The 14,870-nt window shown below is 33.6% G+C and overlaps 1 protein-coding gene across 1 annotated transcript in view; it reads left to right on the top strand.

The window, feature by feature from the left end:
- The first annotated feature begins 1,108 nt into the window (after positions 1-1,108).
- Positions 1,109-14,870, top strand: part of LOC108693171 (cerebellar degeneration-related protein 2) — a 48,098-nt gene continuing 34,336 nt past the window's right edge. The window contains exons 1-2 of the mRNA XM_018201979.1: positions 1,109-1,148; positions 1,417-1,578. Of these exons, the coding sequence (XP_018057468.1) occupies positions 1,467-1,578 (112 nt within the window). The 5' untranslated portion in view covers positions 1,109-1,148; positions 1,417-1,466. The remainder of the gene's footprint in view (positions 1,149-1,416; positions 1,579-14,870) is intronic.

Genomic DNA, 14,870 nt, shown 5'->3' with positions numbered 1-14,870 from the left:
CAATCTTCATATATACTTGTGAAGTTGATTCATTTTAGACACCATTCACAAGCTCGAAAATCCTTGTATTTAGAATTTAAAAAAATAGTATAATTCTATAGGATTTGATAAATGGTTGATAACTGTTCAAAAAATCATGAATAATTCACGAATATCATATTAAATATTTCTCGAAAGCATCTTGATTTTCAATCCTGTTTTCTAGAAATGTTCTGAAGATAAATCATATCTTTGTGTATAAATTTAGCGATTATTTAAGTGAGAATTTTGTAGAGATTCATCTTTTTATATAGCTCTTGTGTCTAAATATATTACAATGAAATATCTTCAATTTTTTTCCACGATTTATGATCACAAGTTGTTTACCAATGCATCATGGAAATTTCGTTTATCATTTTTTTCACGTTTACAAGTAAATGAGGGAAAACAAATTTAAAAATACAATCTTAATAACAACGTAAGAAATACATAAAGGAAAGATAGCGAAGCAACAAGTGAACGTTTATCAATCGAGTGTTATCATTCATTACTTTTTAGATTCATCACAATCTATTTCAAGATCAATAAAAATCACGCGATCTACTTATCAAATATTGTGTGATAAAAGCAGCAATATTTATAATCGAATTACATAGATTCCAAAAGTTTTCGATTGAAGAATATAAAAAAAATGATAAAAATGAACTTTTTAACTATCATTATTTATCCAATTGTCTTTTATTTCAATTTTTTAGAATGATGAATTAATTTCCTTATATTTCACTAAAAAATATTTTGAATTTTTGTTCTTAAAATACCGTTCGAAGATTACTTCATCATTCATTCTACAATCTCGACTCACAGTCAGTCTCAAATTATTATTTTTTATTTTCAAATGTATGTGGACAAAATTTACGCATTAAAGTCGATGATGAATTCATGTTCATTTATCACTATTATTTTATATCCTTGGATGGGAAACTTTGAACTCACTATATATGCGCGTATCAAATGTCTTGCGTCGTCGGGTTGTGTATGTACGTATGTACAATACACGCGTGTGTTGACAAGTGGACGGCCGAGTGCGCTTTTAAAAATAAACAATGCGAAACTCAGTGATCGTGCGGAGCGGAGCAAAGGTAGAACGGAGCAGCGTTCCGCGCGTTCAGGTGCGTGTACAAACGCGTGGAACACACGCGTGCAGCCGGGTGTCGTTTTAACGTCCATGCCTCAACCTCAGCTCGGTCCTTTCGTTCGCGTCGTGTTCGTCTGTGACGTTTCGCGCGATCGTACTCAGGATTTCGTGAATCTCCAAATAAACAGCTATTATCGTCGTTATTGTTTCGTGCAATTTCATGAATCCTCACGTATGAAATCATCGTCCGATTTTCGACTCGCGAAAGGATCTTGACGTTCACAACCAAGGATTCTCCACAGGTGGAACGCGTGGTGATCGAATTTCTGATTGCGATTGGCAACATCGTGACATGGCGCAAGGACGAAGGATATTTTCAACAAAATCGTCAACGACGTCTTTCCAGGATCTGGAGGATGACTGGATTATGCTCTGCCACGACCTCAACAGCTGGACGCAAAATGGTGAGGCACAGTGCGAATGATATTCTGTTAATCATACATTTGGACATTACAACGAGTTAGTTCGTTAGATGAGGTGAAATCCCCGGTATATGCCTTCGTTATTGAAGACATATATGAGAAGCTGTGTATTACAACCTTCGTTACGAAAGCGGTTGTGCGATAGCACATGACGTTTCGAGACTTTTAACGAGACTGTTGACTATAGTAGATCGGTTTCGTAGATCTACATGACATTTACGAAAACCCGTTCCGACCGTTTCTGAAACTCAATATCTCAGAGAGTATCGATAACGCGGTAATCTTGTTGTTTACCGGTCTTAAGTATTGTCTTAAGTATTCATCTTAAGTATTGTCTTAGATCTAAGTTAATGGTCTGTGATTGGCCTATGACCTCTTAAACTGTACTTAAGATTTAAACTTAAATAAAAAATTGGCTATGAAAATACCGCTCAATATTAATTACATCAAATTAAATATGTCAATTATATAATTATATAATTAATAATCATTATATAAATATTTATGTTAACAATTAAATTAAAATTTAATTCAATTATAATGAGGCTTTTAAGAATATAAAATTTAAGAATTTAAAATTAACAGAATAAAGACTGGAGAGTCAATCTGCACGTTTTTGCAACAATTTAATATCTCACATAAACAGTTTTTTCAACCTTTTACAATAACAACAAGTCATCTTCAGTATCACATTAAAAAATTTTCAATGCTATCGAACATAAATAATCAACATACATGCATTTAACAGTTTAGTCAAAAGATATAAGAGAAAAGACTTTACATTTGTTCACATTTTTCCAAAAATTAAAACGATCATGCTTACATAACAAAATTGACGATCAAATTGTTTATTGTTCCGACTCTCACAGCTTCTTCAAATTTCGCAAACTACAGTAGCCGTATGTCCAGATTTTTTATCGTGGATAGCTTCAAATAAATTAATAGTCTTCAAAGTAACATTAGATGAAAGTTTTTTTCTTTTGAATATCACAGATCATTGCACGCTATCAAAGAAAGATAGGTTTCCAATGTGGATGCCTTTAATATTATCGGTAATAACGAAAAAAAAATGCTAAAAATATGCAATAATAAGCATGCGATATCTAATTATTCATCCTTATTGTTTGCTAATATTAAACAAAAATGAAATTATTACTATATGTATATTGTAGCTACGTTCGGTTTAGACGTTCACACGAAAGTTCACATGAAAGTTTCATTTTACACTCCTGTAATGAGCAATAAAAGTAGAATGAAGCTTACAACACGTAAACATTCAAACTGAAGGCATAAGGCTGGTAATCCATTATTATTTAAACAAGCTTAAGTAATATCTTAAAATGCTAATACAATTCTTATGATTGACTTATGACATCTTAAGATTGTACTTAAGACTATCTTAAATATAAAAAAATTGTCTATAAATACCAACTAGAGAGTCGCGTAACAGTGAGTCGTTGCAACGGGAAAAAAATCGAAGGAAGGCGAGAAGAAATATTTTATTGGATCGACCGTTAATGCCCGCCGGGGATTCCACGGAAAGACTTTCTTTTCGTTTAATAGAGGAAAATCATTACTAGCGGTGCAAAACTCCGCGACACGGATACATCACTTGTTGGAAAGGATCTCCAGGCTGTTTATTCTTCGCCCAAGCAAGATACTGTATATCGTGAGAAAGGACTTTGACTAGCGGAATCGTGCGCCGATCGAAGTCTTGTTTTTTCTCTTATTATAAGCGCGTGTATAATCCGACGTAACGCCATGCCATCCTGTGGACACGTCGCTCGATTACACACTTTCCTCATTGAAAACTATGCCGGCGATGTGCGATTACGTAAAGCTTGCACGATTTAAACACACCGCGATCCTCCCGCATCGGCGGGCGTTATTGTCAGGTAACGCGCAAAAGTGAAAACGCTAATAATAAATAAATGCCATTTAATATAAACTTTCGAATGACGTAAATAACTGAATGATAGTGTAAAGTAAAAAGTTATGTCATTCGACAATTAAATAATTTTTATTTTTGGTAAAATAAAAATCGTTTAATTTAAAGAATAATTTAATTAAAATAAAATAAAATAAAAAATTTCACATTGTTGAATAGTACTTTATTATTAAAAATAAAAATTATTTTATGTTTGTGAATCGTGTGTTCATAAAAATGAAAACATTTAAATTATTATTTTGAAATAATATTTATTTTATACATTTATTTCCACAAATTTATAATTTATGCGCTCAAGATAATGAAAAACTCTACCGTAGTGTAACGGTAAAATGAGTATGAAACTCATTAAGCAAACAATGTCGTCAGTGAGAGTTTGCGCTCGCGGGAATACTTCTGACATTCTGCAAACAATAAACAAAATATTTCCGCGCGATCCACTTTTCCCTCGGAGGAGGCAGACGCAAGTGGAATCTGAATGACTCGCGATGCTTCAGCGAGTTTCTATGCTGTTATCGAGCTGCGTTACGCATAATTGGCAGATCGGGAATGACAGCGATCGACTCGCTCACAGCTTTCCTTCGTTAATAAGAGCTTCGCCTCGTTTCAAGGATTCATCGATACTTTCCCGTCAATCAGCGCTGTCTTTCGCGAATCGCAATTTCCCAGATTATAATTCTAATTCTCGTTTCCACAAATATAGATTAACTTTAATCTCAGTTCAATTTAATCTTCATCTTTTTTAGTTCTAAAAATTAGAAAAAGATGAAGAGTAAGCTGAACTGAGATTAAAGGTAATCTACATTGATTGAAATGAGCATAATAGTGTTCAAAGGTTTGACAATCGCTGTCCTTTACTTTATAGAAATTTAATACTAGGTACTGGCTTATCAATCACTTATTTTGAGTATTTAATAGTAATTCCTTGAATACTCAAAATAAATGATTAATTGACCAATACTGGTATTAAATTTCTCCAGAAGCTATCCCATGATTTTCTCGATAAAATCAATACTTCTGTTCGATTAACGAATGAAAACAAACATACATGGTCATGTCTTGTCTGGAAAGTCTCGCGAGGAAACATTGCGAACTTTCGCGATTGTCCGAGACTCGAGATCGAATTATTCTTCCTTGAAGCGGAGAACTTGAAATTTTTTACCATTACTCACTTCATTATATAAATTATTAATCGTAGCGGTTAAAGTTGAATAATGAGAAAAAATTATTAATCAAAGTCTTGTTGAAGTCGCTCGATAACTATCGATAACTTTAATTATTATATGTATACGCAATAATTAGAGTTATCTATAGTTATCGATTTTATCTATAGAATGACTTCCAGATAAGACTCTGATTAATAATTTTTTACCATTACTCACTTCAACCGCTAGAATTTATGAAGTGACTCCGATCAAACTCCAATTGACTTTAATTGTTAAGTAACATTTTTATAATATTTTATTAGCATTGATTAAAATTTGTTAAATTAATTTTGTTTGTTTTGATTAGATTAGAGATAAATCATAAAATGAATCATACAATGAAAAAATTTGCTACAAGTAGTTCTAGCTGGTTGAATTAAATATCTTTCTGTGAATCATTTCTCTTAATCTAATCAAACAAACAATTAATAATTTTATCCATGTTAGCAAAATACTAAGAAAAGGTTAGTCAACAAATTAATCTCCAATTAAGTCAATTGGAGTTTGCTCGAAGTCACTTCATAAGTCGCAGCGGTTAAAGTGAGTAACGATAAAAGATTATTAATCAAAGTCCGACCAAAGTCGTTTAGATAAACCATCAACTTTATCGCATACATATAGACATAGAGTAACTTATACGATTTGGATAATTACAAATAGCATGAATGAAAAAAATGAATAAAATTTCAAAGTTGCCTTACCTAAAGTATAAAAAGCATAGATAATCAGATAATCAGAGCACAAGGTTGCTAGATCCTATACAGCCAAAAAAAACGCAGTGAGCAGAGGAAAAAAAAATATATAGAATAAAACGTGAACTAGGTAGAGCGTAAACAGAACGTAAATAAAGTACATGTAAGATGCTGCATGAATCTACAAAAAACAAAATTCAATAAAACAAGTAGATCGTGTAGCTTCTACTCTCGTTGTCATGCACACACACCGCAGTGGTTGATCAAGGATGCTGTTCCAGATGATGCACGTGAGAGCAGATTCATTGTGTTCGATAGATACACACGAGTGTTGAGCGAGACGACACGACGACAACAGAAACGTTACGGTATTGGATCGCAACGGGTCGTTAGGTAGCCAACTCCGCTAAGACGATTAGTCTCGCATACCGATCGAAAAGAGCGGCACGAGAAAAAATACCTGGACGCAGCCGCATACGCGCGACCATCAGTTGCGATTGCGATAACGGTGAAACGGAAATGATGGTTTTTCTCCGAGCAAATTGAAAGAACGCTTTCCAGAATGCGTGCCGATTCTCCTGCGGATTCTCCCGCGGAAAGATAGAGGGAAAAGATATTTACTGTTAAACTCATAATGTCAAATTATAATATTATATATTAGATTAGAATTATATTTAATCATTTATGCACGTCCCCAGCAAACACAGAATAAAACTGCAATATTGCTGTAATATTGCAATTATATTCTGTATTTGCTGGATTCTATCTCATATATGTCATTAATTTGACTAAAATTTAATTTAAGAAAATATATTAAATTTGACTCAAATTTATTATTTAAAGGCATACGTTATTATGGACGAGGCTTACTTTGGATTACTAATCACATCAGAAATGGATTAATTTACATTTTGATGGAAGTTAAAAATAATAAAATGTTATTTAACGTAAGTTTACCGTTGCTTCTTTCATACTTAATTTTATGTACATGGCGGCGATCAATTTGTATGGTGACCATTCGTCTTTTTTTTGTAAAAGACAGTTCTTTATTTCAGATATAGGCTATCTTTTAGCTTTATTTATTTTTTCAAAATTCATTTTTTATTTTAATAATATTAAAAGAGAAAGTTCTTTCTAATGCTATTTCAATGTCTAATGCTCACACGAATGTTTACAGAAATAATTTTATTTTATTAATAATTTAATTTTATACAAGAACAATATTAGCCCAATAAAAAGCAGAATAACAAATTTACAGTAACATCAAAATAACATTAAAATGATTGATTATGTGATTGATTAAAAAATGACTTGTAATAATAATCAAATTTGCAGTTATTTTGATGTCATTTTGATGTTACGATGACTTGTGCTTTTCTTGAAAGTTACTTCAGATATATTGTGCAAGAAAATTGAAGAAATTAATGCGTAGATTTCTGACAGATTTCTAGACACAGATGAGTCTAGAAATAAAGTCCTATATAATTTTCAAATTTATCCTTTACTTTTTTTAAAAAGAAAAAAATAATCATCGTACTGAATACCGATCTCAGTCATAAGAGGTCATCGACTGGTAAGATGAGCGACACTCTCAGGTAAAAGTTCGTTCGGCATAGATAGGCCGGATCAAGATCGCCGATGATAGTAATGATGGCAACGTGAAATCGCCGCAATCGTTTTCTAACCGCAAAAAACGGAAGACCGACTTTTCCGCGGCTCTCGCCGTGCAATGGAATCGCACGTAAAACGTAATTCACTTACGACGTAGGAAAAAAGCTCCACAAGATGAAATGGAAACGCGAATGACCCTTCGTTTCGAGGCTATCGGAAACTAATCGAGAATGTATTCGTTCCGTCAAATCGAAACGAGCTATTCTTCTTAATCGAGTATCTACACCGACATATCTACGCGCTCGAAGGAGGCGTGTAATTTCGGGAATTGATGAAGTGGATTCTTATATGTAAGCGGAGTTTCATTGTCTATCCCCTTCGTCTATCGCAATCCTAAATTGTCTATTGATCCTGAGAACACGGCGATCGGTAAGAGGAATTGACTCCATTACGCGACGCGGTATCAGGAATAGTAATTTCTTCTAATAGCAGGAAGCGCGATATCTTCACTGGAGAAGAGAGGTCCAGTGAAGGCAAGGAGGACCGGCGAGGAATCCCGGCAGAATCGCGAAAGTCCGAGGTTCGCTTCACCGGCGAGAAATATTCCCCGTCCATCGATCCTGATTATATATCATTAATACGGCATATCGCAAGAGATAAGGCGGGACGCGTTTACCGATAATTAGGAGATACTCAAATCTTGGATCTTTCTGTAAGCTGATATCCCTTTGCGCTATACATTACATTGTAGACATATTATTGCGAACGTGCAATCTCCTCGGGGGAATCGGCGAACGAGTAAACATCAGTTACGGTGCCTTCGGCTTCCCGCTCAACCGTGAAAAACGAAACGAATCCGTGAGATACTGCTCTTATCGATGATGATTGGACACCTGCTCGCTCGTGCTTGCTGTTCGACCGGAAGCGCGAGAACACCTCGTGGTATTCTTGGTGAAATTAGGCTAAGATAATAATTTAGACTTTCGATGTGGAGTCGGTGAACGATGATTGGACCACGTCAATAATTGCTGATCGTCTTACCAAGGCTGACCGTAATTAGACGATCCATGTTCCTCTCTTGGTCAGTGCCACGATTGCCACTTTTCAACTGGTGTTCCATTGAAGCTGCGTTCGACTATCCTTTTACTGAAGGTCCCATCATTCTGTCAGAGATCGATTGCCACTATCAAAATTGTTACTTTCTTAGTAATACTTTCTGTAAAAAAAGTCAAAAGGTCATCAGATCTGATCTTTCTGCTGAAAATTTCTTTTCCAAACTGAAAAATCGACTTATGTATTTACTCTCTAAATTCTTTGAAATAAAATCTCACTCTAAAGAATTAAAATGAAACCAGTGTCGAAAAAGAGGGTCTCAATTTTTAGTCTTCAAGAATGAGATTTTACTCTTCAGACAATTTTCAAATCTTGTAAGTTTCGAAATTCGAATGTCGAAGTCTTCTTCGAAGTAAATCATCAGTTCTAGTCATAAAACCGTAGAGATGACAGCCGTAAAGATGGCCGACTCGTAGAAGATAGTCTCAAGATAAAAAGAGGAAGAAAATTCACAGGACCGCTTTCCTCGGCGGAAAAATCGTATCCGATGGGAAGCGTGCCAGTGAAGACAGATAGCGTCGTGATTTTTAACAACGAAGGTATAAATATACATTACGTTACTTTGACACTACGCATCGGTCTCTGGCGGGAGCCGGTTTTCATATAGAGGAACAATTAATTACTATCCGCCTAGCGCGAATCGAAGTCCTTCGCATTAATGAATCCACAACAAGTTTTTCGAACATGCATCGCGCACACGAGATGACAACCGCTAGTTATTCGCATGCCACGCGGTTAATCATCAGATATAGCCTGCGATAACACGCGGGTTATCTTATTAAATGAATTACTAAGTGGGCCTTGCGCGACCATATACCGTTAAACGCGTAAAATTATCTATGTGTTGCTTACGACCTGACGGTTCTTATCGGGTTGGAAAGTTAATTTTTCGTCATCCCATACGGAAGTTACACATATCCGTTTATTAGGTGTTGACGCGCACTTTCAAAAGATAGATTGAGATATATATCACAAACGAATTTTTATAGATGCTTTCCATTTAGTGACACAGATCGATATAAATCTCCTTTCTTGATGTTTGAAAAATAACAATCGAGGAAGGAATCACTAGCTAAAATATTGTCTCACAGATTAGAATAATTCCGGCAAATACGCCGCAGAAGTCAGAAAAAATAGAAGGAGTGGAGGTAAAAAAATAGAAGGAGTGGATGTACTCTGTTACATGCCTTTATGTTATATTAGTGTTGTGATTTCAATTTTTTAATGTAATATTAATAAAATTATTATGAGTTCAATCGATTTGTCACTGTAATAAGTAACGCCATCATAAATTAAAATCTACATAAAATGATTATTGTAGAGCGTATAAAAGATTTAGTAATTATTTCGTACATACGTATAGTGGAATGATAAAGTATGTTGTATAGCAAAATACAAGTGCTTTCCTTTCGTATTCTTTGTTTAGTTTATTGTCTTCATCCGTCTCATCCGTTTGGGATATACGGTATTTTTAATGAGGGGGGTTTATTTCCAAAACATACAAAGTACGCAGATTGAATTCAGTGCACTAAATGCAATATATGAAATATGTACCTCATATCATAACACTATTATGTAGGAAGATTGTAATTATTATTAAATATTATTTCATATACATATTTATCATTCTTATTCCTTAATAAAACTTTATAAACGCATTTTATAAATTATTGTATGATTTTACGTCTTATTTATATGCATTATTTGTAAATATTTCATGAGCCGTACATCCCCCCTCCTCCCCCTACGAGTAGTCATATATCCCACCACTATGGGATATACGGCAAAAATGCAAGGGTTTTAAAAAGTTCATTTTTTAATATGAAAATTAAATATTTCGGATTTCTAATATTTTTTTCATAATAATAGACAGTACAAAGTTTTCATTGATATAGTTCGTTGATAGTTCGTTTAAATATAGTAAATAATATTTAATAAATTAAGTTTTTGATAGGTGCGGCATATATACATTGTTATCCTATATGTTATCCTATATGATTTCATCTGATTACAAATAATTTTTTTCACTGTATATGAAGTCATTTAATATAATGTAAAATATACGATTTTATTGAATATTATACAATGATTTCTCATGGTTGCATAAAATGTAATTATCGGATTATACATAGAGATTTCACATGAATTTTATAACGATCATTTCGAGGATTCTGTCCCATTAAGTCGTATTACCCTCTCGATAACAATACAAATAGTAATTTCAGTTGGACGTATCCAATGCGCATTGGTAACATTAAAGCTATAATTGTAGATTGATGTGTAAAAAATAAAGTGTGTGTGTGTTTACTATAAATAGAAACGGATTAAATTGCGAAATCCTCAATACACTTTATTGAGCTGTTAGATAAAAATATGTATTTCATAATTTGAAATATTTATATTTTAATTTACATTCAATTAGTGAACGACAGCTTTAATGTATCTGTGCGCATTAATGCATTCTAAATTTTAATAAATATTTGTTTAAATAGTTCTAAGTAAATATTTATTTACTAAATATATAAAACATATATTTATTTGATATAAAGACTATTAATTTGACTTAACTGTCATCTTTTTGTTCAGTAAATGTTTACTTATTGTTCGTATTATTAAAGAAATATATATTAAGATATTGTAAAATTTTTTCGATGCGGATCCAACCGAATTTGCTAAAAGACAGAACAACATTCTTACGTCGATAATATCATTAAATGAAAAATATCCCAATGACTATTGCAAAATCGTAATTAAATCGTAAAAAAGGGCGACGTGTCAGAATTAAATCGAAGCGTTCGGCGTACACTAAGATGTTAATCCCATTCGGAGTTTTATATATATATATTATATATATATATAACGGGATAGATAAATTATTTTTGAATACTACCTGAGACGGATATGCTCGCATATGCATGAACGCACACGTAGAATGCGACGCTGATGTCAGTGCGTAATGAATGCCACTCGACTAGAAACGCGAACGGCTGTCGAAGTCACGATAAAAACTGTCGATTTGTTAAGTCATTCCCTCGCACACCTCAGTATCGGAAATTCCCTAACTCTTTAACTCGCACTATATTTAAATCTAATAACACGTACGGAGTTACAAGTACGGAGAAAAATGTTCTGATTGTATCAATAAGAAGTATAATAAATGGAATGAATGTTGATCATACCTGATATCTTTCTGATCATATTGATATATAGATCAGAATTGTGGTTATCATAATTGAATTTCTGATTATCTCGAATAGAATATTTAATATACTTATAGTCTATAAATGTCTGATTTGTATATATATCTTTCTGGTTGAATCTACCAGACTTTCAATTAATGCAACAAGACTTTCCAATATGGGAAAATATAATAGATTATGATAACGAATTCGATTGGACGCACTCAGTGCGCATTGGTGCACATTAAAATCGGCATAAACAAATTGACGTAAAGATATGTGTTTGGTAAATATGGAAATCGATTAAATTGTGAAATTTTCAATACACTTTATTATTCTGTTAGATGAAATATGTATTATATAATTCGAAATATTTGCATTTCACTTTTCTCGTCAGATTAAATCACAACGGCTTTTATGTACACCAGTGCACAATAATGCGTCCAACCGAATTTGTTGCAAGATAAATATAAAATTGATATAACATAAAAACGTAATAATGTACAATATAATAGAAAAAGAATACAGTATACACTGAAAAAAAAAAATATAATAGTCTCAATACACATTTCTTTGAATAGTACTAATTAAACATAAACTTATAGTATAATAAATATTTACTCAATAAAAAAATGATAATTAAATCAAATTAATAATTCTTTTATGATTTTATTCAAATAAATATATGTTTATATTTAACAAATATTTACGTAATAAATTTATTTACGTAAATAAATTTATTAAAATTTAATATTTTTTTTTTAGTGTAAAGAGATTTAATCAGGAAAGATCATAATGTGAGCAATGACAGTACATATACTGGTCACGCAGTACAATATTAAAAAGCAACGAAGAATCTTTAAAGTCAGGTTTCTCGTTATTTTACACCGCAGACGTAATACTAGTAGCAGCGATTACGCAATACAACATTAGCTACAACAGCGTGAGAGAGCGAAGGAACGGAGACCTGCATAAATCACACAACGCGTGCGATGTATGATGTTTATTGCGCGTTCCGTGAAGCGTCGTGAACAGTAATGATAACCACTTTCTCTAATATCCGATCATATTTCTCTACGCATTACGCGAGTCAGTCAAAGAGTTACAGAACAAATAATTTGGCAGCGTCGACAAACTTGCGTGAATTTATGCCGTCGCCATTATAATTACGCCAATGATGAAATAATAAACAAACCGACGTGCGTAACGTCCATTTACATTTTTGCCTCGTTCCGCGCTTCGGACGTTCTTCCATTGCGCGTCGCAACGCCGCGATTTCGCCGCGCGATTCTTGACGGGAGAGAGGTAAATGCTTTATACGAATAACTTACATGCTTCTTTGGAATTCGTGCATTATTAGAGATTCTTAAAAACTGGTAAATTTACGTACTCAGATAACATAAGATCTAAAATCGGGATGTAAGATGTCTTTTACTCTAAAAGATATGGCTACATAACAATGAGAGAAAAAAATATCTTGATATAAAAAAATTTTACTTAACAAGAAAGTTTATTTATTCAATGAGTTTCATCTAATATCTTATTTTTTTGATTCAAGATATTCTTTTTCTCAATGTATGTAGATTTAAATCTATGCAGTATCTACATACACATATGATTCTCATCGGGTGATATTAATATTACTAACTTTTACACATGATTGGATATCATACGTATTTCTTTTCTTCGAAATACGAGGTATCTGTAATTAATTTAACATTTATATACCTTTTTACCTCTATTTAATACTTGTAACTAATTTAAAAACATTTATATACAATTTTTCAAAATAACGAACACAACTTAATACTTTCTAAAGATGTTAAAGTAACATGTAAGAATCACTTAATATAATTTTTGTATACTTGTAAAAGTAATGAAAATTAATTCAAGTTATGAACGACCTATTGTAATAAAGATTCGGAAAATCATCGTGTATTTTTTTTTAATTCATTATGATTTTCCTTCTGAAACTTTCAATTCTTCCTTTTGATCTTTTCGCACAAAGTATCTAAAATTTAAGGTAAATACAAGGTTTCTCCTTTTTCATTATTATTTCTTTGCTTTTTATCCTATCCACTTTTATATCTATTTAAATGCATAAGTTAAACTCTGTAGAAACTTGAAAAAATTTAAGTAATAGAATACTCAGACCGAAGCAAGAACACGCCGAGCCCCGGCTAAGCTACCCACAGAGACTAATCTTATCGTGTATAGTAATGATAAGAATTAACATCAACATGGTGTGAATTTAAAACCCCTGATGTTTATGTCAATACGATGAGGATCATATAAACTTTTCATATTAAATTCACCTATATCTAAAGTATAAACGTCTCGCTTTGAAGATTTTTAAAGCCTTGTATCCACAGTTCTAAAAATCGATTTGAGACTCGAACGAAGAAAGAATTGATTAAATATGTTAGTCAATCGACCTAAATGTTCAAATGTGATTTATAATATATTCTTTCTTCGAAATCTCGGAGCGATTTTTAGTAGATATCGTGTACACAAAACTTAAGATTAAAATGGACATTACTTGGGTATTAGTAGGTATTGGTATAACAATTTTGATCAGCGGTTATCCCTTCACTAAGAATCGTGATTAAGAGAGCCTTCCCGAGAGTCAAAATTTTAATCCTACTTTGAATCTCTTTCAACCTCAATTAACTCTTATAAACCTATTTTGATACTTCAACAATCAAATAGAATTTTTTTAAATATTATTTAATCTACAGTTTCTATTTAGAAAACTTCTTTTAAATTTAAAACTTTAAGAAATTTTCAGATAACTGCCATTTACAGGCTTAATTTATTAATAGAAATTCAATTCATTAGATTAAAATCTACTATAAACCTCTCGAATCTCTCTACATACATCCTAAATCTTTTTAAGATTCAAAGTAGAAGCAAAATTTCGACTCGGGTAATACATGTCACGATTTTAGACTTTATAATGCCTAAGTAAATTTGAAGGCGAATAGATATTTTAACCGACTACTGATGATCAGCGGTCACGGGAGCTCGGTGTCTTTCGTCCAGACTCTTCCACCATACATCAGCCGATCAGCATAGCGATAATGACGCGATATAGCGCAGTCGCCGGCAGCGACGGCGGCGGCGACTGTTATTGATCGCGCGTCATGCGCCGCCGTGTTTCACGGCAAACGGCGGCGCAGACGTGAGACGCTCGCTATACGCCTGGACGCGACTCGGCCTGGCGGGGCAGTGCCAGCGGTGCCAGTCAAGCTGGAGTGACAACGTCGGAGTGGCCGCGTTGTGAGCTGTTAAATTGCCGTCTTCGCTTGGTATCGATAGTTCACAAAACCAACCGCGTGGTTGGTACACGAATTCGTGGCCGCCTGGTCCAAAAACAACACGGGGGCACAATCGGGGCGATTCTGAGGAGACGGCGGACGTGCTGTCGCAGGTGGCATCAGGAGTAACCACCGCCGCCACCGCCACCGCCGCCGTCGTCGGGAGAAAGTGACGTTCCGGAATCGGCAGCCCATGGCCGGCAGCTTTT

The sequence above is a fragment of the Atta colombica genome, unplaced genomic scaffold (genome assembly GCF_001594045.1).
Source record: "Atta colombica isolate Treedump-2 unplaced genomic scaffold, Acol1.0 scaffold88, whole genome shotgun sequence".
NCBI classification, from domain to species: Eukaryota; Metazoa; Arthropoda; class Insecta; order Hymenoptera; family Formicidae; genus Atta; species Atta colombica.
This window is presented reverse-complemented; position numbering and strand designations above follow the sequence as displayed.